The 25000-nt window shown below is 35.2% G+C and overlaps 1 protein-coding gene across 1 annotated transcript in view; it reads left to right on the top strand.

Moving 5' to 3' along the window:
• The window catches only part of LOC129225057 (histone-lysine N-methyltransferase MECOM-like), a 204105-nt gene that overhangs the window by 125245 nt on the left and 53860 nt on the right, over positions 1-25000 (top strand). The window contains exon 3 of the mRNA XM_054859603.1: positions 16015-16144. Coding sequence (XP_054715578.1) covers positions 16015-16144 — 130 coding nt within the window. The remainder of the gene's footprint in view (positions 1-16014; positions 16145-25000) is intronic.

Genomic DNA, 25000 nt, shown 5'->3' with positions numbered 1-25000 from the left:
ACTGCGCCATTAAAAGTTTCAGTTAAAGGGTGATTTGATGGGTAATTTTCACTTTTGGGGGGGCTTGCTTTTGGGGGATCTTTTTAATATTTATGGGGTGAGGTGCGCCCTAGCTCTTAGGGGGGTGGGCATCCCTGGGATAATTATGCCAAATAAAACTCTAAATTTCGCCAAATGATGATAATTTTGCCGAACCGCCAGACAAAATTTGCCGAATAAGGACATTTTTGGAAGGCCACAGTGACCTCCAGTGACCTCGCATCGGGCGTCCCTGTAGTCAACCTCTGGACATCACTGAAAGCTAGGAAACGATGATTATTGCTGTTTTAGAACTGTAATTAGACTTTTTGCTGATTATTTTGCATAGATAGATAGATAAATGGCTAGTTTAAAAACACATAATTATAAGTTGAACCAGGGCTGCGGAGTTGAAGGGGAATGACCGATTCCGACTCTTTTACCCCAAAATCAGTTCGACTCCGACTCCACGACTCTGACTCCTCAGCCCTAGCAGAGTTATGGACTCGGAGGGAAAATGAGCAACTCCGCCTCTTGGATATTTAAAGCCAAGAGCAGGCTCTTGACTCCACGCCTCAGACTTGAAGACTCCGACTCCGACAACGCAGCCCTGATCTAAACACAAGTAGACTATTAGAGTCAAGATTTCATTTCCAACCACAAAATTCAGGAGCCTATAAGCTTTAGAACTTATATTCGTGTTTGATAGTCATAATTCCATTTATTGTGCGAAATTCACTGAAAAAAAGAAAGGAAGTAGAGGAGCTCTCTTCAGCTCCCGCGAACTCCAATGCAAATTAATCCCTGAGTAAGATGACAGTCAAGTAGACAGATAAGCAAAATAAAAATCCCTTACACAGATGCATGGTTAAGTGAATAGATGTAAAAGTAGATAGAAAAGTATAAACATTTATTAAAATGCAAATGCATAGAAAAATGTAAATTGAGCGAAAAATTAATAGAAACTGAATCGGTAGAAGCGAAATGCTGAAGATAAATACAAAAAATTTACGCATCTAAGTGTTAATTTTCAAATTTTTGTTTCTGTCGATTACAAGATGGAGAGAATTTTAGCTGTAAAATCAATTACTGCCGCGGGAAGGTAAAACGCAGTACCTGCAAATTTTTCTTTTCTTTTCTTTTCTTTTTTTTTTTTTTGGCATCTATTGTACGTTAGCTTTTTCTGTTCAAGCCTGCTTATTTGGCTTTCGCAGAAAGTTAAGCTCGAAAAAAAAATGTCAAATTCCAACATTTACGCCTCTATTGGCTGTCGGATATTCTGTAGATATTGCGCTTCACCTTCCCAATGCAGATTAATGCTGAACTATAGAGGAAGTGTAGGCGAAAATGCGAATAGCTTTGGAAATTAATACAGAAAAATATAAAAAACAATGCACATTAAGGCATAAAAACACTGGTAATGAAAACGTTTATTGAGGGACAAATTAAAAAAAAAAAAAAAGACTCGAATTGAACTACAGTAAAACTCCTCCTAACGGACACTTCTCAAATGCGGGCACCCCTCTTATGTGGACAATTTTTATTCCCCGATTCCAAGGCAAATAACATTATTAAACCCCTGTCCTGAGGACACCCCTCTATTGCGGACAAAAAAATTTGTCCCGTTAGTGTCCGCATTAGAGAAGTTTTACTGTATATTGAAAGTGTTAAGAGTGAAACAATTAAAAAAAAAAAGACTTTTATCAGGCATGCGGGGTCGGAGGAAAAACGACCAAATCCAGGAATTTTAAAGACTCCGACTCCTTTACCTCAGAGTCAGTCGGAGTTCGTGACTCCGACTCAACCTCACAGCTGCCTTGGCAGAACTGTGGACTCGGAGGGAAAACGACTGACTCCGGCTCTATTGTCTCATAATTGTTCCGACTCTTCTGCTGTGACATTGATAGTTTTTCCTGATAAAATGTTTTATATATTCTGGATTTTTTACGGTTATAGTAAATCTTAAAACACTTTAATATTCAACGCAATAAGCATTATCGTTACGCAATAACCTCAGAATTTCGCCTTCGTTAAACGCCAATCGGTGATTAACACCACATTTATTTCTACAATATATCCAGTCTGTGACTTGCGTATTAATATTTTTTAATTACTTCTAGCGATAAAAATTAGTCACGCATTTTGCTCAATGAGCGTGGACGTAAAATTACCCTCATTAGAGGTTACTTAGGCAATTAATTGATTAACAATAAAAAAGCTCGCCAAATTGGCGATACGGAGCCACTTATGCTCTCAAAATGTTAAAAGTTTCGTTTCCATGTTTACGGATGGCTAGATTCGAAACCTCTCTGAGAATCAGGAACTGACAACAGGTCGAAATATCGGATTTTCAAGACTAATTTGAATAGAGGAGAAACATTGAAAAAGAAAATCATCCATCGTCTGTTGATGGGAGTGTCCATTCTTCAGCAACATCACTTTCATTGTCTAGCTTACCTAATTGTCCGAGTGATAAGAGGAAGGACGCCACCGGAGAGTGGACATCATGTCCATTTCTATTTAAAGATGCCCAGAAGAAAAGAATGGGCGTCTTTAATTGGCATCCCTAACGAGTCGCCAGTGATAGTTCCTTCTCGAATGGCTAAAAATATGCCGAGATTAGGAAGACGAGGCAGCAGAAAAGCGGGAAAATATATCGGTTAAGAATGTGTGGAGCGGATGCACTCGTGCGTGTTATGAGTGTGACTTGGTTTGAAGTTAAAGAAGAACATCTTCGGAGCTGCATCAGAGACTTTTATACAGTTGGCTTTCATCTATGTTCAATTTGTTGTTAAAAGTTGATATGCTCACAAAATCATTTTTGTAGCAGTTTAGCAATAAAATATTGAAAACATTTCGCACAAGGGGCATTCCACGGTATTTTTGACATTATGTAGAGTCCGTAACGTGACCTTTTTTTGCCATAACTTTTTAATTTACCGTTTGATTTGCAAATTATTTTAATTTGAGCTGGTGTGTTGGTAGGAAAAGATCAAAATAAAATAATATGCTAATCAAACAGTAAATGAAAAAGTTATGGCAAAAAAGGTCACGTTACGGACTCTACATAAATGTCAAAAATACCGTGGAATGCCCCACAAACAATACACTTTATAATAACGATAACAAAACAAAATTTGAAAAATGAGTAAATAAAAAGTGACTTCGAATTTTAATTGATATTCCGAAGCTCATAACTTTTTAAAGGGATAACATGCAACTGAAACACATGTTGACAATTTATTTTGATATTTTGGGCGTCACAATGTAGTTTTCTCTCAGTTTCAGCTCTTAAACTGTTCATAATGTATGACTAATCAAAAGTAAGCCATTTATTTATTGAAATGTATATACCTTTCCCCTGACTTTAACAACTGTTTCGCACAAATTTGAAATGAATATTTTAAAGCGATAGAGAACATTCTCTTCAGTGCAAAAGCAGGGCCAAATGACATTAGCTGTAGGTCAAAGAATTAAAATAGCTATTGAGGAGTTCTCTTAATCAAAGTTCCAATATCTCTTCTGATCCGCGGACCAGTAAAAATTCGTGAAAAAATCTTGTGGGCCTTTTTTTTTTTTTGCCAAAAAAAAAAAACCTGTTAAATAGCAAATGCATAAAATAATTGCAAACCCTTTATTATGATTGTTTACTATAATATTTAAATTCAAAGATAAGTAATTATGAAACCTTGGAGAAAAATCACAAAAAAAAAAAAAAATAAAAAAAAATCGCAAAATTAGCTTAGAAAATATGTCGGTGGATTTTCGAGATTCAGAAAATCGTCAATGCCCATGTCATATGATTATTCTGCATGTAAGAAATCCCTTGGGTATTCGTTTGACTTTGAATTCCCTCAGCAAAATTTAAAATCCTTAGTGAAGTTTCGCATCAAAGAGAACCCAGGTACCTCCATCTGGTGTGAAACTGGGCGTCAAAATTATCTGTGCCTTTGAAGCCATGCCTTAATGGTGGCACTTGAAAGATTGGATGTCATATTGGTGGATCGCACTAGGTCTGCACAAAGCGAACTAGCCTAACGATGCCCCATTAAAAAGAAATTAAAATTCTTTTGGAATAAAAGATTTTTTTTTTTTTTTTGAGCAATCACGATTGCTTATTGTTCTCACTTGACTGTTTTGATGTGCTATCATTTTATTTTCCCGCAAGCACCTTCTGCCAGCACCACCGTTGACCGGCTCCTCACGATGCTGCTCCTATAGCGAAAACCGTTTCCAGGTTGCATCCATATCCTACACACACGCGCATACATACACAATTACACACATACACATACACACACATACACAAACACACACACACGCATACATACAGACACCTACACATACACACACACGCACACAACTACCCAAACATTCATACCTGCACACAGACACAAACACATATGCCTACACACACATACACAGTCCCCACCACACACAAACACTCATACACACAACTACCCACACACTCATACCTGCACACAGACACAAACACACATGCCTACACACACATGGCTACACACACATACACATATCCCCTACACACAAACACACATCCCCCCCCACACACAAATAAACACACATGCCTACATACACACACACACACTCGTGATTGCGAAAAACATAATTTGAATTCAAGAGGTCAAAATTCAAATTATTATTATTATTTTTTTTAAAATACAAGCAAGAAAAATTCTCCGAGAATCGGCCAAATTTTTTCGCGTTGAGAAATTCTGCTATAAACATAACCCTTGACCATTAGATTTCCTTTTTTTAAAAACTAATACAGTGGCCGCCGCTTATATGAATCACGTTTGATCTAAACAGCTTTGATTTCATAAAGCGGCTGATTCAATAAAGCGGCTAATTTAATAAAGCTAGATTTTGTTCGGCTTTTGACGATTTGATTCATTAAGGGGTCTAAGGACCTTTAACCTTCAAAATTTTCGATTTTCATGAAAAAATATATGTTATGCATAGTTTAATTCTGAACAATTTGATGCCTTATTTATTCCCATACGCCAAAAACTTTTCAAGTTATCGTAAAAATGCGTAAACTTTCCCCATAGAGATTTATGTTAACAGCAGCTGTTTAAGCCTCTTTTTCTCAGGTGCCGGTTTCTTCGGTTTTCTCGTTTTGCGAGCATGATATCTCAGAAAGTTTCTTATATATTTCCGTTAAACTTTTAATATATGTTTAACTGGTTTATATTTATGACCTGAACCTAAATTTATTTATTTATTTTTTAAATTATTTATTTATTTTTTTTGAAATTTTATAAGTTAATATTGAAAATTTCCAAAATTTTGGGCAAAAATATTTTTTTTTAAATATTAACGTTCATTTTCAGTGTAAATTTAGGTTCAGGTCATAAAAATATACCAGACAAACATGCATGAAAAGTTTCACGAAAATATATAAAAAACTTTCTGGAATATCATGCGCGCAAAACGAGAAAACCGAAGAAACCGGCACCTGAGAAAAAGAAGTTTAAACAGCTGCTGTTAACATAAATCTCTATGGGGAAAGTTTACGCATTTTTACGATAACTTGAAAAGTTTTTGGCGTATGGTAATAAATAAGGTATCAAAGTGTTCAAAATTAAATTATGCATAACATATATTTTTTTCAGAAAATCGAAAATTTTGAAGGTTAAGGGTCCTTAGACCCCTTAAAGCGGCTGATTCAATTCACCTGCGTCCACTGTATCACCAAATCAAGGTCAAGTTGCGTAATCTATTAGACGAATTTTTTTAAAAAGAAATGTAGACAAAAAACTAACTCGAACTTGATGAAAATTAAGAGATAGAACAACATCGTGATCCGTTTCAATACCAGACAGCCAATCGGGCAGCCATGTGTAACATTGGCCAGTTAAAAACTTTCTCCTGTCGTCTTCCGAACGTCTTTTCACCTCATTTATCATCGAAAGTGAGCGGGCTTTTTTGGCCCGGAAAAACAAACAAGAGTTTTTGTTCCGGACGATTTGGCGGATTTCAAAACAACGGTTCAGCGATTAAGCAGGGCGGCCTTCGTACCTCGCTGCCCGATCTCCCTGATTATGATCCGAGATACCGCGGCCGTAGTCATCCGATGCATATGGAGATGCCCATTAAGCCAATCGGATGTCGTCACCGACTCACTCCGACCGCAAGACCAGTCCGTTTCATCGGATTTCCAGGATGAAAAACGTTTAAAACAAACATTGTATACAAATGTGTCTAATTTGATTTAACTTCTTCAGTCGGAATTATGAAATACTTGACTAAAAATGTTTATATTTGGTACTTAGTGTACTATGGTAAAGGGTATCTTAAAGACAAAATTTCAAGTTTGTTGGAGTTATGGCAAGTTCAATATTCCGGGCTTTTAATTTTTGAAATTAATGTTTCATATAAAAAAGATAAAATACCAAATAAACTTCATTATAAAATATTCTTCAAACAAAAATGAAACATAACATAAACGTTTGAAACGATTCATTAAAGTTTATATATTTTTTTAAAAAGCAGGAAAAAAAACTCGCTTTTCAGACATCCATGGTTGGAAAAATGAGCCACTCTCTATCTCCCAAGTCTTATATGTCAGTGTTGTCAATCCCAAAACGAAAACATATTTCACAGATTATAATAAGCAGAATGTAAAGAATCAACTACAAAAAGAATCAAGTAATTTAATCAATTATTAAACGATCATTTCTGGCTCTTTCCCCTATGGCTGCCTAAGAGACCTCACACATGTAGAGACTTAGTGCAATTCCCCGATATGCCGCCCAGTCTTTGCCACCATTAAGGCGCTGATGTCAATACCACAGAAAATTTTGATACGAAGTTTTCCACCAGATGGAGGCACCTGGGCTCTCACGTTGCGAAATCGCACGAGGAATTTAATTTGGCCGAGAGTGCCAGAGCCAAAGAGGCACTCCAGAGACCTTTAACATGCCGCATAATCAGGTGACATGGGCACTGATGATTTTCTACATTTCGAAAATACACCGACAGACCACCTGGACCGCGGTTCAGAACCCGCAGCCAGAAGCTTACGAGGTCAACGCTGAAGCTTGTGGAAAACACTTTCCTCGCAAAATTTAGTAACTCGTAACCCTTTTGAGTTATAGTGGCTTCATTTGAATGACAAGTATAAAAAACATATTTTAAAATTATGATGTTTGGCTTTTAAAGTACACGATGTGTAATTTACAGTTCATGATTTACAATAATTAAGAATAATACAGATAGTGGAAGTGACTCTATCGTAAATAAATTTTCCTTTATTATATTTGCTAGCACGCAAAGATTTTAATATGCAAAAACTAAGCTGTTACAGGAGGAATTAATATATATATATATATATATTTGAAAAGGAAGAATATTTTATTCTATCTAAAGAGCTCTAATTCGTCAAAACATTCAATTACGATAGTGATCTAAAGTCATTGATGTCAGTGCGATAAGTTTACAATTCGTTTTTTCTCAAAGACAGTTTGCTAAAAATGAAATGTTGTTCAAATCTGCATTAAAAAATAACAAGGAACTTCATTCCAACTTTAATTATATGATAAGGTAAATCAACAAAACTGAAAAACAAACAAAAAAAAAAAAAAAAAGAGGAAAAGTAAAGGGAAAAAAAAATTAAAAAGTGTTGAGCTTTTAGAAATCGAGCCGTACAAACCAAGAGTTTCATTCCTTCTAAAATAAGTGTTCTAAATACACTTTGAAATACAGCACATATGCATTACTTTCAAAACCAATATAAATTTCTCTTCTGTACATTTTTCAAAAGTATTCTGTATATTGCTAATCTTTCTCTCAAAATAAAACTTGAAATTCACAAATTAAAAAACTGAACTACTGCTGCAAGCTAAAGACACAAAGCTAAATCACCGCGATCTCACAAAATAACACATGAAATTGAAAATTCACAAATGAGCCATGCCTCACGCAGTTTGAGGTGCGGCAATATTCATTTCTCAAGTCTTCTGCGACTCCTGGGAGATTTATATTCATTGTTTCCCAACCCTGGGAACCAGGCACTTGCATATATCATCGGCAGATTGAAACAGAACCTCTAACCCTTTTACGTCCTCTTTGACGTAGTGCTGATAGGATTATAATGACCACAAACATTTTAATTGTTGTTTCAGGTTCTCATTCTCACCGGCTACCGTGTTGGCCGCGTACATTAGACATTGTATCCCAAGAAGATAAGGAATGGTTCTTTTATTCGTTGACTGCAAGGATTCATGAACTAAAAGAAAGTTATGTGTATCAGTAAACGGTTGGACCGTATTTTGGTGTAGTAAAGCCAGGAAATAGTTTATTGCACTCGTAAGAAGTCTACTTTTTTCATATACAGGCGTCACTCGTAAACACGGTTAATTCGTTCCGTGTAGTATTGAAACAGTGTTATACGAGACTTTTTTACTTCCTTTTACAAAAAAGGAAGTATTGTATTCGCGAAAAAATGTTCACTCAAAAATCGACCTTAATTTCCATTTTACTCACCCCCGAATGAATATTGAGTTTTTTTTTCGACCCGACCGCACGTACATATGTACCTAAGAACGTATAGAAGCCCGAAATATCCATTTCGACGTTTCCCGAGTTAATTACAACGCGTTTTCTCGTGACGTCTGTATGTACGTATGTATGCCGCATAACTCAAGAACGGTATGTGATAGACAGTTGAAATTTTGTATGTAGACTCCTAGAGGGGTATAGTTGTGCACCTCCTCTTTTGGTTGCGTTCGCGTGTTTCTAAAGGGGTCTTTTGCCCCTTTTTGGGGAGAAATCATTGATAATTTCCATGTAAACTCAAGTGGTGTTACAATTTGGCGGACACTTGGCGATATATCGCCAATCTTTTGGACACAAAGTTTTGTCGCCAACTTAGCGACAAGTTTGGCGTTTTTTTTTTTTTTTTTTTAATCTGGTTTCAATTTGGCCACTCTTGGTGATATTTAGAGAGTAAACTATTGAATCACATTAAAATTGCCAATAATGGGGAAATGACATTAAATTGGAGTAAAAGGAAGTCATGTGATGCACACATCAGCTCGTTTTAAATAACTTTTTTACTTATTTTTTACGCTAATAAATCATGTACGTAGTAAAAATCATGTCGATGTGTATCGTGTTATATCGAAACCGTGTTATACGAGACTTAGAAATGATGTGAATCAAGGGACGTGTACCGTGTTATATCGAAACCAAGTTTCATAAAAACGAAGTAAAAAAATATTAATTATCAAACATTAACAGAATGTATTAAACAAAAATGAAATTCCATCTTTTTTAAAGATATATTAAATTTAAGTTTCGTGACGTGTAATATCGAAATCGTGTTACAATAATAGTAAATTTGGTACCGTGTAACATCGAAACCGTGTTGTACAAGTACCGTATTATACGAAGGACGCCTGTATATATATATATATATATATATATATATATACTATATATATATATATTCTACATTTATTTTTTGTTCTGATAAATTTTCAAAAAATATCAAAAAGGGATCGTATACTTTTAATATGATATCCAAGATGATAAAAAAATTGTTCTTTTATTTGTTGAAGGTAAAGATTTTTTCACAAGGTGACTCCAACTCCTTGAATTTTAGAGCATTCGACTCCGACTCCTTAACTTCAAAATCAGTCCAACTCCACACCTATGGAAGAAATGCAAACTGACTCCCTTTACCCATAGCTGTCAACTTTTGAAAATCCAAAATCGTAGCAGCATTTTGCAAATGGGGGGGGGGGGCTGCAGCCGCAGATTTAAGCACTTAATGATACTTAACAAATTTCAAATATGATACAGAAAATATTAATACAGAATAAACAATTATGTACTTTTCACGGAAGTTTTAGCAGTTTTTCCGCTTTTTTGCAGGAGATTCAATGACTGTATCAGCGTCGTGATCTAAAAACCGATCTATCTTTACACCATGCAACTTTTGAAGAGCGATGCTTGTTGCGCAGAGACAAGTCAGCACACGTGTAGAAGCTTGATTTTCTTAACTTACCGGTTTAGTTCAGTTTTTTTTTTTTTTTTTTTTTACGTTTTTAAGATTTTAAACTAAAAAAAACCGAAAATCGTAATTTTTGGACCCACTGTCGTAGCGTCGTAGTTTAAAGTTGTAATTTGCAGAAACTACAATTTTTTCGTAGCAGTTTTACAGCTCTGCCTTTACCCCAAATATCAGTCCGTTTCTGACTCCGTTTTCGCAACTCTAAAAAAAAGACCTTTTGAGAGCAATACTGAGTTACATGAAACTTTTAAACCACGCTTATACGTATAATTTTAACTCAAACATATTTCATTGAAATCTTTTTCCACATGTGAGGCACATTAATGCACCATTAAAGTTGGACTTTTCTAGGTCATTTAAAGGTCATATTTCATTAATCAGATGATCAGACTAAATTATTACTCCCAAATTGCTCCGTGTGAAACCAATACCGATATCCTTTATCGTGACCTTATTGAAGTGAGAAAGAAGGGCCGGGCTGCCGATTGTTAATTAGATTTAATTACGGAGCTAATTAATTGATGGCTTTTCGGCTTGTTTATAATTTATGGGAATAATGGTTTAAGTCCATTTCGTTCAGAGTTTTCCGATACATAGCTTAAATTTTAAAACTTGAAAAATTAATTTTATAAAAGTATGAAATAATGTAATTTTGAGTATTTGGTTAAGTTATTAAAACTGAAGAGATTTCTGAATTTTTACGTTGCTGAGTAAAAAGTTATTAATTTCAGTTTACTTACTGTCTTCTTTAAAGACGAGATTAAATTTTCATAATAAAAAAGGTTGGCACTGAGAGTATGAAAAAAAGAAGTTTACTCAATTATTGTTGAGTTTTATAATTCATAAATTGTTGAACTTCATGGAGTTTAGAAAAAGTTTGTATCGAATGAATGATGTAGAAAATATACCTTAAGGAAATGAAGAAAATGAAAAGAAAAAAAAGTTGAAAATTTAAATTAAAAAATAAAAAAAGTGCTGGTCGTTGATAATGATTCTGGTGGAGAAAATGGGAAATAGTAAAAGTCAGTACGATATATTTTCTTCAGTGTAATATTTTCAAGTGGATAAAAAACTACAGAAATTATTTATTATCAGCATTGATGTGTTGAGAAACTCATTTACCATTGTTTTGACAATTTGAAATGAGTAAAAACAGTTTTATAGTACTGAAAATAGAAAATATACATCTCAGAAAGCTTTTTCCGGAGTATTTGACTTTTCGGTGGTCACGTTTTTAGTTGCACCCAACGTTTGAAAATCTTTATTTAAAAACTTTTTTTTTCTTCAGATGATAGTTATGATTTTCCATTAATAAGTGATATCGAAAAATTATCTTTCAGAAGCTGTCTATTTGACTTTAAGAGAAAAATAAATACTTTAGTGAAGGAAAGTGAAAGAAAATATTGCAGCGTTAAATCATATATTTGCAGAGAACAGCATAGACGTGTTTCGGGGTTACAAGGAATCCCATTTTCAATGCAAAAGAGTTGAGCTAATGAATGAAAAGGATGTCTTATCATCCATAAGCGCAACTTTTTTGCGTTGAAAATGGGGTTCCGTGTAACCCCGAAACACGTGTATTTAGTTTTTGACAAATTCGTGTAATTTAACGTTGTATCGTTTTCTTTTGTATTAAGCTTAGTTTCTGACTCGACTTAAACCACTTTTCCGTTGAACGGACTGGCATAAGACGATGAACAAAGAGCCCCTTAGAGTGCTTTGGAGCCGCACTTTGTTTACCCTAAGGTCGCATGCGCGCCTTGGACGCTTTAATCCAACCTTGGACATTCACGAAGGTATGTAATTAAAAGTGCGCTCGCTTCTCATGGGAGCCAAAACAAAAATGATGCAACAACTTTTGAGAGACTGCAGGAAGGTAACCTACCTAGCCTTTGGTGGTATTTCTAATGACTTGGGTGCAGTAGAAGTAATAGACAGGATTTACGAAATTTATCTCAAAATATGAGCAAACACTACATTTACATAACTCGAGAGAAAACAAAAAAAGGTTACAGCAGCAAAATTTACAAACGTACTTTGCAGGAAAATGCGATAGAGGGTACGCAAAAAATTATTTATATAACTACACATGGCTTTGTAACTCTTCTATACTAATAATAAAGCTCAAAGTCTCTCTATGCGGATCTCTCTCTCTCTCTGTCTGTCTGTCAGGATCTCTGTGATGCGCATAGCGCCTAAACCGTTCGGCCGATTTTCTGGAAATTTGGCACAGAATTAGTTTGTAGCATGGGGGTGTGCACCTCAAAGAGATTTTTTGAAAATTCGTTTTTGTTCTTTCTATATTCTAATTTTAAGAACATTTTACCCAGCAAATTATCATAAGGTGGAAGAGAAAATTACGAAATTATCATAACTTGGAACCGTAACATGGGCGAGCAAATGAACATTAGCAAATTGACGAGAAATTCATCATCCATTATTTGTAAATATACAGGCGAACCAAATGATCTTTCAATTTTCAACAACGAGCAAAGCCGTGAGGGTACCAGTAGTATAGATATAAAATATACACTTCAGCATTAGTTATTTTTTTCTTTGGGTTCCATTGTCGAGTTTGTTAGGTTTTCATTTCTTTTTTTTTCTTTGTTACAAATTTCTGTAAATGAGTCTGCATCTCCAGTCGTGGTGGTAACTGGTCACACATCTCGCTGATGAATGTTTTCAACTTAAATTTTAAGTAAGTGGGAGACATTGTCATTTGTACTGCTTATTTAAAGCTAATTATCTTCTTCTTCTGGTTTTTTGCGTGGTATTGCCCAGGGCCGACTCTAGTTTATGTTGACAAGTGCCGCGCCCTAGTCGTAATAATTTTAATATATATATATATATATATATATATATATATATATATATATATATATATATATATATATATATATATATATATATATATTGAATCGTCGAGCATAATACTGCTGCAATTTGAGCAGCCAAAATAAACCTAGGAAATTTTAGTTGAGCCTGTTTTTTCCTTTTTTGCCTCCTTGCATTTTGCCATCATGAAATTTTCTGCCCTTAAAATATGCCGCCCTAGGCGGTGGAACAGCTTGCCTACTTCAGGAGCCGGGCCTGGTATTGCCTCTTCTGGTCAACATCCCGTGAAGTTTTCATTGCGTTTCAATAAATTGTTTTCATTTTATCTATCCATAATCTTGTTTGTTGTTCAATTTCTGAGATGGGTTACTACTGACTGTTTAATAACTTTTAAAAATATATTTACAACAATTTACAACGAATAGTACGAAAAGTATCTTTACGGATTGAGAATGTGATAATGCGAAAATGCCCCCCCCCCCCCCCCCCCCCCCCCCGCTCATTGCAACGAAGCCCGGAAACAAAAGTTACTGTCGACTGCAAAAATAATGCAGATTTATTGCAATTATATGCCGTAATTATGCTGCTTTTTTAGTAAAATTCCTTGTAAGCAGAAATTAAGCTGTGAATTTCCTAAAACTTTATACTGCTTAATAATTCAGATCAACGAGTAGTAAAAACTTAACAAGAATGAATAATCGTGGTAGTCGTTGAAAAATTTTTTGGCGCATTTATCTTCTGTAATTCAGTATTCCCTGTATTCTTCTGATACTTTATTGTTTCTTTATTTTCAATGAGCTGTTGAAAATTCAAAATAATAACAAATATTTCACACTCTTCGTAGCTGTAGTTTGAAAAAAAAGTTCAGGGGAACTCACCTTGGGGTTTGGGGGGACTCACCAAAATAAAAAGTGGTTTGAAACCAATTCACATAACATTTGCATTATTTTCAAAGTATAAAACCAAATATTTCGAAGGACTGTGTCTCTCCCCCCCCCCCCCCTTAAATGTGGTGCTATCCCTTTTTTCCTCCGAGCTCTTTCATTGAGCCAGAGAAGTTTTGAAGCGAAGTCTGAAACTACGGAAACTCAAAATAATGACGGTATAAGTGATTCCTCCCCAGTAGCAATCGAAAGTTGGGTTTGGTCACCATAAGGGCCTATTTACCCATTAACGGACCAGCCCATCGGGAGAAAATTGGAGAAATCGATTATCTAAAGAGTTCAAAGCGGGTGAACAACCATTCGAACCACCAAAGACAAAGCAATTTGTTTATTTATTTATTTATTTTTTTTAAATATGAATAGGGCAAATCATTTATCATGAGTAACTTACTGTAGGGAAAAGTGAAGATCTTGCAATGCATATTAGAAATTTTTTATTTTGGGTGTAGCTACCGGTTGAGGCTTCAGGCAGTTTCCCTTTCGATATGCTGACGCAAGAATTGACCGCTAGCAATGGTTTTTAGTGTATCTGAACACGATCGGAGAAAAATTTCTGAAACTTGTAATGTAAAACACCTTAATATGTTTTTAGATTTGAACTTTATGAAGATTACAAATGCAAAAAAAGTTACATCAACTATTTTTTACATAATTTTTTTAAAAACTTAATATTTCAGGAAATTATTATCATACTAGAAAATCGCCCGTGATGGTATGACGGGTGAAAATTGTTTCTACATTAATTTGAACGAAGCCATTGTTTGTTTGGTGATATTTTGAAAGTTGAAATGGTAACCATTACTCCAGTGAATGAACCCTAAACTCCAGTAGGTAGCATTCATTGTTGACCATTTTTTCGTTTCTTCCTTCTCCTAAAATGACAGTCTTACCAGTAAAACAGTTAAGTTACCGGATCAAGTTAGGCCTTGTCAAAATAAAGCATTTCCTTGCATGTCAAAAGTTACCAAAAAATATTCTTCGAATGGTTTTCAATTTTTTTTAAACGTTATTTAAAATTCCATGTTTACTTCAATGGAAAGGAGAAAGATTTATTGTCACATTCGGGGTACTGATACGTCGTTGTTTTCTAGGTTTTATTTTGATCACTCTTGAGCACAGTTAGTGCTCATATCGTCGGCTCAGAGCACGTAAGACATTTAATCTCAGGAATAACTGTGACTTATCCCACTGTTTCTTTGAGGTGACGATATGTGCAGCATGTGCAGCACGGAATCATATCCTCCACCCGATACTCCAGAGTCCGAATAATTTGAACCACAATCTTATTCGGCTACAATCTACTTTTCTAGGGTTTATCAAATCACAGAAAAAATTGACGGCCTACAAGGCCTTTTTTTTTTTTGAATTCGTCAACTACATAAATCTGGCTTTCTAGAACCATAAACTTTTTTTTTTGCACTAGTAAACTTCAAGTGAACCATGAAACAAACAATTTGCTGTAAAACAAAATCAAACAATTTTGACAAAACTCTTTTGGGGTAACTGTTGCTACACTTTGGCCTGTTGCTAAGAAACTGTTTGCTGGTAACGCAGTATAAACAGTCAGACTTTCTGATAACGATAAAATCACGATCTAGCGAATTTTTGCAATCCTATATGAAAAAAATGGGGGATGGCTTTATTGGTCTAAATGACCTTATTTGGCGCATCCACCCTTTTTAGCAGTACGTAGTATCTAAACTATTAAAATAGTTCTGTATGCATATGTCGGTAAACAGTCAAGTTGAGATGACTTCCAGCTGCGTTCATTCAGTGTGGCCTGACAGCTAAATGTCCTATTGGCGAACCTGTCAGCTCAAAGCAGTGTAGGCATAACCGTCACTAAACATTTATTTTGTGCGTTAGCATTTGAAAGACAGTGAGTTTAAAGCAATGGTAATGCCAATTGAATCTTAATACTTAAGGCAGCCGACACCTGCACCTGCCGACTAAGCGTGCCCGATAAAAAAAATAGAAGCGACTAGCAAATCTTCAGTGGACTAAACGTCCTGATGATTTATACTGGTCATTTAGGGTTTGATGACTTAAAACGTTTCTTTTAGTTACATTACGTGCTTTGTTTAAAAATGTTTTACATAATTACTGAGACCATTAAAGCAATGTATTGTGTTATTCTCTACTAGCTGATCATTTATTCATACTATTTTTCTTTTTTTGCAGATTTATTTAGAAGTTCTCAAAGATATTGAACCTGGTCAAGAATTACATCTAGCTTCATATAATTTATTGCTGGCACATGAATCATCTTCTCATCACAAAAATGGAAATTTAAGCCCTCATGACTTATCAGGTAAAACATAATTAATTCAAGCATTATTGATTCAAGATGTTTTAATTTTTCAGAAATTATTTTTCGAAAACGTGTTATTTTTACTGTGAAATACTTAGAGGCAATAATTTTCATATTAATGAAAACATTTAATGACTTAAAGTTTCCGAGCATTATGAATTAAATTTTCTTCTGACAGTGACACAGCCAGAGTGTTCGTTTGGGTTTCCGAACGGCTCTCTACCCCTCGTTCATAACACATTTGGCAATCCTAATACCATAGTTTATTATATTCAGTATAAAGGCAGCTAAATATAAGGTCGATTATGAATTTATGATTAGAAAACCCCACACATAAGTTAATTTCTGGCTGCGCTACTGTTTTGAACTAGAATCCATAGTCCAGTAATAATTCAGTAATTTTACGTATAATATTTGCTGCTCAGTATTATACATTAAACTTACACGTAATCCAGACATAAAATCAATTTTTGGATTCTTTGAAATTAGCCACGTAGCAACCTAACATTATAGGCTAAATTACTTTCCAAACTCGCGGTTACTGCATTGCACCATTGATTCGCTCGTATATGCTATAAGCAAAAAAAAAAAAAAAGGAATAAATAAAAACAATAGTTCATAAAAATATAAATAAATCATGTAATCGATGTAACCATTCTCTGGGGTCTTTGGGGGAATTCTCAATAGAAAGTGTTGTGGAGCGCATAGAATTGTTATATGCGAGTTGACGAATATTAATAAATCATAGCTGTGAATTTTCGAAACTTCTGACGTAAACACCAATAAACCTTCACCAAAGAAATTTCGCTAAAAATTAATTAACTCTTCTCATTAAATTTCCGCAACTCGAGAAATAAACGTATCGTTGGATGAAAGACATTTTCTTTTCATTTCCGCTCAAATGTTTTGTGAGAAAATTTTCCATCATCTACACAAGTCCACCGCATGATTTTTACGAAATTATTTCCTGTGCTTAAAAGAAATAATTATCACCAAGTGTCCCACGAGCATCATTTTTTCCGAAAAACAAGAAATCTAAAGATAACGCCTAGAAAATACTCTACATTCTGCTCAAATTTGCAGCTCAGCATGAAATTATGTATCACAATCTCTTATTCTAGACCACCCGGTTTAGGGCGGTATCTCAACGTTGCTGGTGGGCACTCACTAATGAAGGCTATAAATACTTCAAAAACGTTTTTTCAATAAGTCACGTGATTTATTGCTTTTTCTGATTTCTGCACCAGAAGGAAACCTAAAAGTTTTGGAGCACTACTACCGTTTGTTGGAGTGCCTGGTCATAATACGCGTGAAATTACCAATCACAATATTCAATGAAGCGATTTTTTTATAATTTTGGAATTCATTCTACATGAGACAACAGAATCAAAAAAGGAAACGAGCTGATGTGCGTGCATCACATGACTTCCTTTTACGCCAATTTAATAGTGTCGTGGAGTAAGCAAGGAAATACTTTAAAATATTTTTACCCCAAGTTTGTTGCAAACTGAAGCAAAGAAACGTTTTATACAGATTACTTTTCTCCAATATTGGACATTTTAATTTGATTCAATGGTTAACTCTATAAATATCGCTAATAAAAACCAGATTGGGGGGGAAAAAAAACGCCAAATTTCTTGCCAAAAACTTGGCGATCAAAAGCTTGGCGATATATCGCCAAGTGTTTGCCAAATTATAACACCACTTGAGTTTGCATTGAAATTAACAATGATTCCCCCCCCCCCAAAAGGTGTAAAAGACCCCCTTTGGAACATCCGAATGCAACCAAAAGGGGAGGTGCACAACTAGACCCCACTAGGGCTCTTGTCGAGTCTAATTCAAGGGCGCCCATATAGGGGGGCAAGGGGGGCTCGAGCCCCCCCTTTGAAATTACAACTTCCTTGCTTTTAGTACTTTTTTCTTTGCAAAAATGTAAAAACATTTGTTCTCCAGCCATTAATGAATAAGTTATTAAAAATGTCAAATTTTAATGACTCTAATCTGCCCTGAAATCTGCTTCCATGGGGAAAATATCCTGCTAAACCATGCTTAAAATATCTGAGCCCCCCCCCTTACAATTTTGCATATGGGCGCCCATGGTCTAATTGGCGCTAAAATAACTTACTTTTTCCGGTACAGTTTACTATAAAATTGTTCTTTATTGTAAACACTATTCTACAGTAAATAGTTGCCTTAAACGTTTTACCGATTTTTTAACTGTGAAGTTAAGAAATAGAATCAGAAAAAGCCCTAGCATTACACACATTCGTCCTTAAAAACCAACTCTCACAGGAATTAAACACTTTAGTATTTCACAGACTAGAGTAGACACGAAATCTTTATGATGGTAAATCCACTTTCATTAAATAAATCGTATCTGCAAATGGGACATAAAATTGCTCTGCAGCGTATGAAAATGCTGTCTTTCTGTGAGCAGGATAATCAGTGGCAAATCATTGTGTGCCGGAACTTCACGCTGACTTGACCGCCATCTGTGTCTTTTGCATTTTTCATTGTAACTGATTTCGAGTTCCATCTGCCGGAGTCTGCACTTGACCTTTTCCTCACTCTCGTTTTCCACGCATTCCAGAGCATTGTTGTGGAATACAATGAAAAAGGAGCCAAATGGTTTGCCGCGCTTTTGTGGCTACCGAAATGATCTGGTCGGCCTTAGAGGATTATACTGGCTGGAGCTGTTGAAGACATAACTCTTACCAGGCCTGAGACTTTAACATAATCTCATTCCTAACAAAGGAGAATGTGTAAGATTACCACATAGCTATTAAGATCTTACATGTTCTTTGACTTTCAGTTCCTTTGCTGTTACATTTAGTTTTAACAATAAGAGTTTATAATTATTTAAAACTAGAAAGTCGCCCGTCAAGGTATGACGGGTGAAAATTTCTTCCACATTTGAACGAAGCAATTGCCTGATGGGTGATTATTTGATAGTTGAAATTGTAGCCGTAACTTCAGTGGATGAACCCTAAACGCCAGTCGATAGCGTTTATTGTTTTCGTTTCTTCATTCTTCTGAAATGACACAATCTTACCAGTAAAACAGTTAAGTGATCGGATCCAGTTCAGCCTCGTCAATCCCTGCACGTCAAACATTACCGAAAAGTATTATCAAATAATCATGCTATGGCACGAGTTTCATTGGTGACGTCAGGAGCGTTACTCCATCAGTGAATTCGCTATTATATATATGAGGATAATGATAAATAACATCTTTCGAGGGGCAGTAGCTCTTTTCTGTGACTCTTTATGTTGGTCATGCATGTTGTTGGACTAAATCAATCTTCTATTGCTTCTTACCAGGGGCGCCCCGAACTTAAATTTTTGGGAGGGCAGAAATTCTCAATTTGCCAAATGAAGCTCCAAATTTTGCCGAATGGAACTCCACATTCCGCCGGATGATGATAATTTTGCCGAATAGCTCCAAAATATGTCGAATGCTGATAGTTTTGCTGAATCGTCAAACAAAATTTGCGGAATAAAGAATTTTTAGGAGGTCACAGCGACCTCCGAGACCCTCCCTCGGTGTGTCCCTGCTTCTTACTATGGTCATGTGCTTATTTTGTATGGAGACTTCACATTGTGATTATTAAGGGCACTTAATACCCATATTCAAAGAAATGAATAAAAGTGAAATTTGATACGCTTCATGAGTTTCATATATTTCCAACTTTTTCATCTTATTTACGCTTAGTGAAACATACTTCAGGAACTTCTTCCAAAATCTGGTGTCAGTTTCATGTCGCGATAGATCCTGATTAAGTGATGTCTGTGTTAAGAATAAGCATTAGCATAAGTTAAACGATATGAAGATATAAAGTAGGAAATGAATTCACTGGTCTCGCGTTCCTCATTGCTTTAATCCCAATGCATTTAGCGAAATGTATCCCTATCGTACGGTAATACCATTATGGGAAAATCAAAAAATCAAAGCGGACGGTGGAAATTCGATCTTATCACGTGTAACTGCTTTAGTTTCCTGTTGTGTGATTTTATTGATGCAAATCACAGCTAATTTCTGGTGCTTCATTTTTGCTCCGGGGAATATTCAAACATTGGAATCTGGTCCAATTGGAAGCCGGTGCTGCTTAGTGTAAACAGAAGCTCGAATAAGATAGATGTAATGCTGTAATTACGAACGATTTTTTTAAACTTACTTTTGGGAAGAAGATGTTGTAAAGAGGAGATGAACTTCCGCCAAACTACTAGAAAGTTTGAATTATCTTACTGGTTGGCTAGTTTTGTTTCATTGGATTATCTCAGGGCACCATTATCAAATAGGAAAGTGGATTGTAGGGTTGAGCTTTCTCTGGTAAAGTGTTATAAAAAATATAATGCATTTAAGCGAAGTTACTTAAAAGTTTGAATTTTTTTTATAGATTGATTAGTTTTCTTTTACTGGTTTCTCTCAGAGCAGCAGTATCAAATTAAATTGTGACGGATAAACGGTTTTCCTCATCCGTATTTTAGCAAATGGAATTTTGCAATCCTTCGTCCAACTGAGTTATTTTTTGAGCTAAACTGTAATGTTCATTTTATTTGCAATGTTGATTTACATCAAAGCATGGCAGGCAGAGTTCGCCGATATATATCAGTCGATGTATATCATGATATATATCACGATATATATCCGATATTTATTTTGAAAATATGATATTTTGATACTTTCGATATTTATTTTTCCAACTACGGTTTTTTCAATTTAAAAATTATATCAATGATAGTAATATTGTTCATTCATTATTAAAAATAACTGAAAAGTTATGGACTATATTTTAATGATGTATTATTGCATCATTAATCCAACAAAGTAATATAATATTCCTCTTTTATTTTACATTCATAAAATTCTTAGTAATGTAACAATTTCAATTCATATTAAAAGTGCCTAGTTAAATAATAAGCATTGGTCAGAAAAAAAGAAATGTCTTATGACTGTGCACCAGCTAATACATATCTTTTATTTCTGAATCATATAACTATAAAACTAGGTAACAAGAAAAATGAGTAAAACAGCTCATGTTAACTTAAAACTATTAAAATTGATAAAACTGTTAAGTGAAATATTAGACGATATACTGAAAGAAACCTCAATTTTAAGCCTACATATTGTAATAACAGTATAGGAAAATAAAGAGTGGTTTAATGATGTATTACTATTTTGAAGACTTTATTTTGTGCTGATTGAAAATATCGGATTTATATCAAAATATCCAATTTATATATCAAAGTATCGGATATTTTCGATATTTTCGAACCCTGATGGCAGGTAGCCTTCTATAACAACTTAAGGAAACGATTTTTTTTTTTTCGCAACTAAACACTAGTATTACTTTGTTGTGTTGTATTGTGTTTGCTAATTATTGATTGGATTTCTTTTATTGGATCATCTCAGGCCACAATTTAAGAAGCAATTTACTTGTAGTTAACACCATTTACTCGCGAGTTACAATAGCATTTTTTTCCAAAATTACACCACAAAAAGGGTAAAAAAGTAATCAGACAGAATTGGGCGACAGTGGAAAATCAGGGATGCTTTTTGCGCCTGAAAACCTTTGAAGAAAACCGTGAAATGAGTTTCGTTCTAGTCAAGGATTTCACAGAAACTAAGCAAGAATAAATTGTATAGGATATTCGTTTCACACCAACGGTAAGTTTGCAGTCAGAGAAAACAAAAAGAAAAACTGGCTTTTGGTTTTGGTAAAGGTGAAAGCACCTTCTTTCTTTCAAGGCGTAGAAAAGTTTTCTCCTGTCGCTTTGTTTTTTCTTACTAGTTTACGAATATTGACATTTTGTCGCATTTTTTTTTTCTAATTACAAAAACTGTTTTCTGCTGAAAAACGTACTTGATATGGTCTAGTTTTTATCAATGTGTTTTCTTACTGGCTATTTTTGTCCAGACTTTTAAAGAATCAGACTTAAAAAGAAATCACTCGTCCTTCGATTTACATCACAAAGTGTTGAACTCAATGGCCATTGTATAGTGGATAGATATCGGTTATAATGCTTGATAAACCCTAACTACAATTGCCAATGTTGGAAAAATAAAGAAATGTATAACTATTTGGTACGAAATGTCCGTTTCAATGAATTCTTGTTTAGTGTAGCAAATATTTATTTGAATAAAACTTAGCATTAGGTATTATGAAAATAACATTTTTCTGCAACTGAGCTGTGAATGCAAGATTTTATTTAATAGACATGGAAATAGTGAAAAAAAAAATTAATTTGAATTTCGTCATCTTGAATTCAAATTATGTTTTTCGCAATCACGAGTGTGTGTGTTTATGTAAGCGTGTGTTTGTGTCTGTGTGCAGGCATGAGTGTGTGGGTAGTTGTGTGTATGTGTGTAGGTGTGTGTGGGGGGTATGTGTATGTGTGTAGGCATATGTGTTTGTGTCTGTGTGCAGGCATATGTGCTTGTGTCTGTGTGCAGGCATGAGTGTGTGGGTAGTTGTGTGTATGTGTGTAGGTGTGTGTGGGGGGTATGTGTATGTGTGTAGGCATATGTGTTTGTGTCTGTGTGCTGGCATATGTGTTTGTGTCTGTGTGCAGGCATGAGTGTGTGGGTAGTTGTGTGTATGTGTGTAGGTGTGTGTGGGGGGGTATGTGTATGTGTGTAGGCATGTGTGTTTGTGTCTGTGTGCAGGCATGAGTGTGTGGGTAGTTGTGTGTATGTGTGTAGGTGTGTGTGGGGGGTATGTGTATGTGTGTAGGCATATGTGTTTGTGTCTGTGTGCAGGCATATGTGTTTGTGTCTGTGTGCAGGCATGAGTGTGTGGGTAGTTGTGTGTATGTGAGTGTGTTTGTGTGTGTATGTGTGTAGGTGTATGTATGTGTGTGTAGGTGTATATATGTATATGTGTGTAGGTGCGTGTATGTATGCGTGTAAGTGTAGGATATTGACGAAACCTGGAGACGGTTTTCGCTAGAGGTGCAGCATCGTGAGGAGCCGGTCGACGGTGGTGCTGCGGAGGGTGCTGGTGGGAAAAATCAAAGGAACGTCAAAAACAGTCAAATGAAAGCCATAAGCAATCGTGATTGCACAAAAAATTAGTCATCAAACTGAAATGAGTTATTCAACCGGTTTTTCTTTGTTAGGACGAAAAAGTTTTTAATTCCTTTTTTGAAATCTTGGGATCAGGCTAGCATTAAGTAGCAGAAATAAAAAAAAAGCCACTCTGTAATTTGAATTTTTAATGCAGGAAGTACTGTCAGTCCAGCTTAATCGAGTAAGAAATAAATGAGTATTCTTCTTAAAAATATATAATTTTTTGGTACAAAACATTTCCCCATTCACAGTGAAAATTTCCCAGAATAGATTGGCTTAGAATTACAATTTTCCCCAAAATATTTCGAGGAAAACAAATGAATCTGAAATGAATCTTAGATCTGGTGAATAAAATCGATCAATCAAATCTGGAGCGACTGTCTTAGCTGGGCGAACTTTTTGCAATGTGTACTTTACAGCTGGTGGCATCAAGTTATATTTCTCCTTTTATGAAGGCAACCCACATTTTTCCATCAAGTAACACGACGTGTTACAATCCGTCCTATGTTGGTTTATTTTGTGCAAATTTTAGTTCTGGTATGTAGAAAAATATGGCATTGATAAGAAACGGTTAAACTTTGTTCGTCAAGTGGGAGGTTTTGAAAGCAATAAAAATTAGAAATACACAACCTGATATTTCAAAGGAACTCGAAATTACTCTGAATTAAGACTAGGTAATTAATAAAGGTTCTGATCACATTGAAGAAAGATGATGGAATAACAGCAGCTTGGAAACGAAAATCTCTTTACTTTTGCAACTTGGGATTGGAGTCGATGATACTCGTTTAAGGAAGGTCGATAAGGCATATGTGCTCTATACACCTTACTATAGCTTTAGATTGTGGGATGGATGATCACACTGTAAGTATTTTCAGAGAATGAATTACTATTGAAACACTTTCAATTTTAAACCGATGAGTCACTTTACTCTTTCTGTTATTTTAATAAAAAATATTTTACCTTGATATTTCTTTATTCAAAAATATAATGCAAAAACACTGCATACTTTTGCAGTTTTTGCAACATTTTACAGAATAATATTTAACTAACATTTTCGGAAGTTCACTTACAGCTAAAGCTTTGATAATTTAGCCATTGAAAATAACACGGTGAAATATGGCATCCTAATAATCTTAAAAGTTATCTTGCATATTAAAATTTGAATTTGCGTTTCATTTCCGCATGGAACAATTAACGCGTACTTCGAAATTCCAACCCAAAAGAATTGCGCAACCCTATAATTTTCGATATGTTTGGCGGAAATGTCTTGCCAAAACCATCTGGAACACCCACCTTGCCTTTCGTCTTCCACTGCTCGATGAAACCGTTCCTGTGTTCGAATCAGAGGCCACCGCTGCAGTTTGGAAGGGCGTGAATATGGTTCACAAAAATCCCGATAACGGCTGAGATATGATGTGGTGACCCCACCCAAACCCGCGATGACCATTGTACATGGCTAGGTACGCGACTTGGGGGGAAAGGGTTAACGCCTGTGGAGGAATGAACTGGCCGGAATGGGATATGGAAGCACTCTGAACGATTGAAGCAGAATTCAAGAAATTCCACAGTGAGTTCATTAATCATAATTTGGATTTCTTCCTTGATAGCTGCAGATGGTTTTCAGCAACAAGGTGAATTACTTTTCGTTTTATTTTCATTAGAAGTTTATCATGAAATCTAAATTCCACATGCAGGGCTGTGGTAGAGCAGAACGGACTGTCAGAAATTAATTTCCTGGAATATATTTCCTTATCAATTCCATTTAGGGTGGTTCAAAAAAACTTTTTT

This window comes from Uloborus diversus, chromosome 6, assembly GCF_026930045.1.
Source record: "Uloborus diversus isolate 005 chromosome 6, Udiv.v.3.1, whole genome shotgun sequence".
Classification (NCBI taxonomy): Eukaryota; Metazoa; Arthropoda; class Arachnida; order Araneae; family Uloboridae; genus Uloborus; species Uloborus diversus.
Note: the sequence above shows the minus strand (reverse complement) of the source record. Positions and strands in the feature narration are given on the sequence as shown.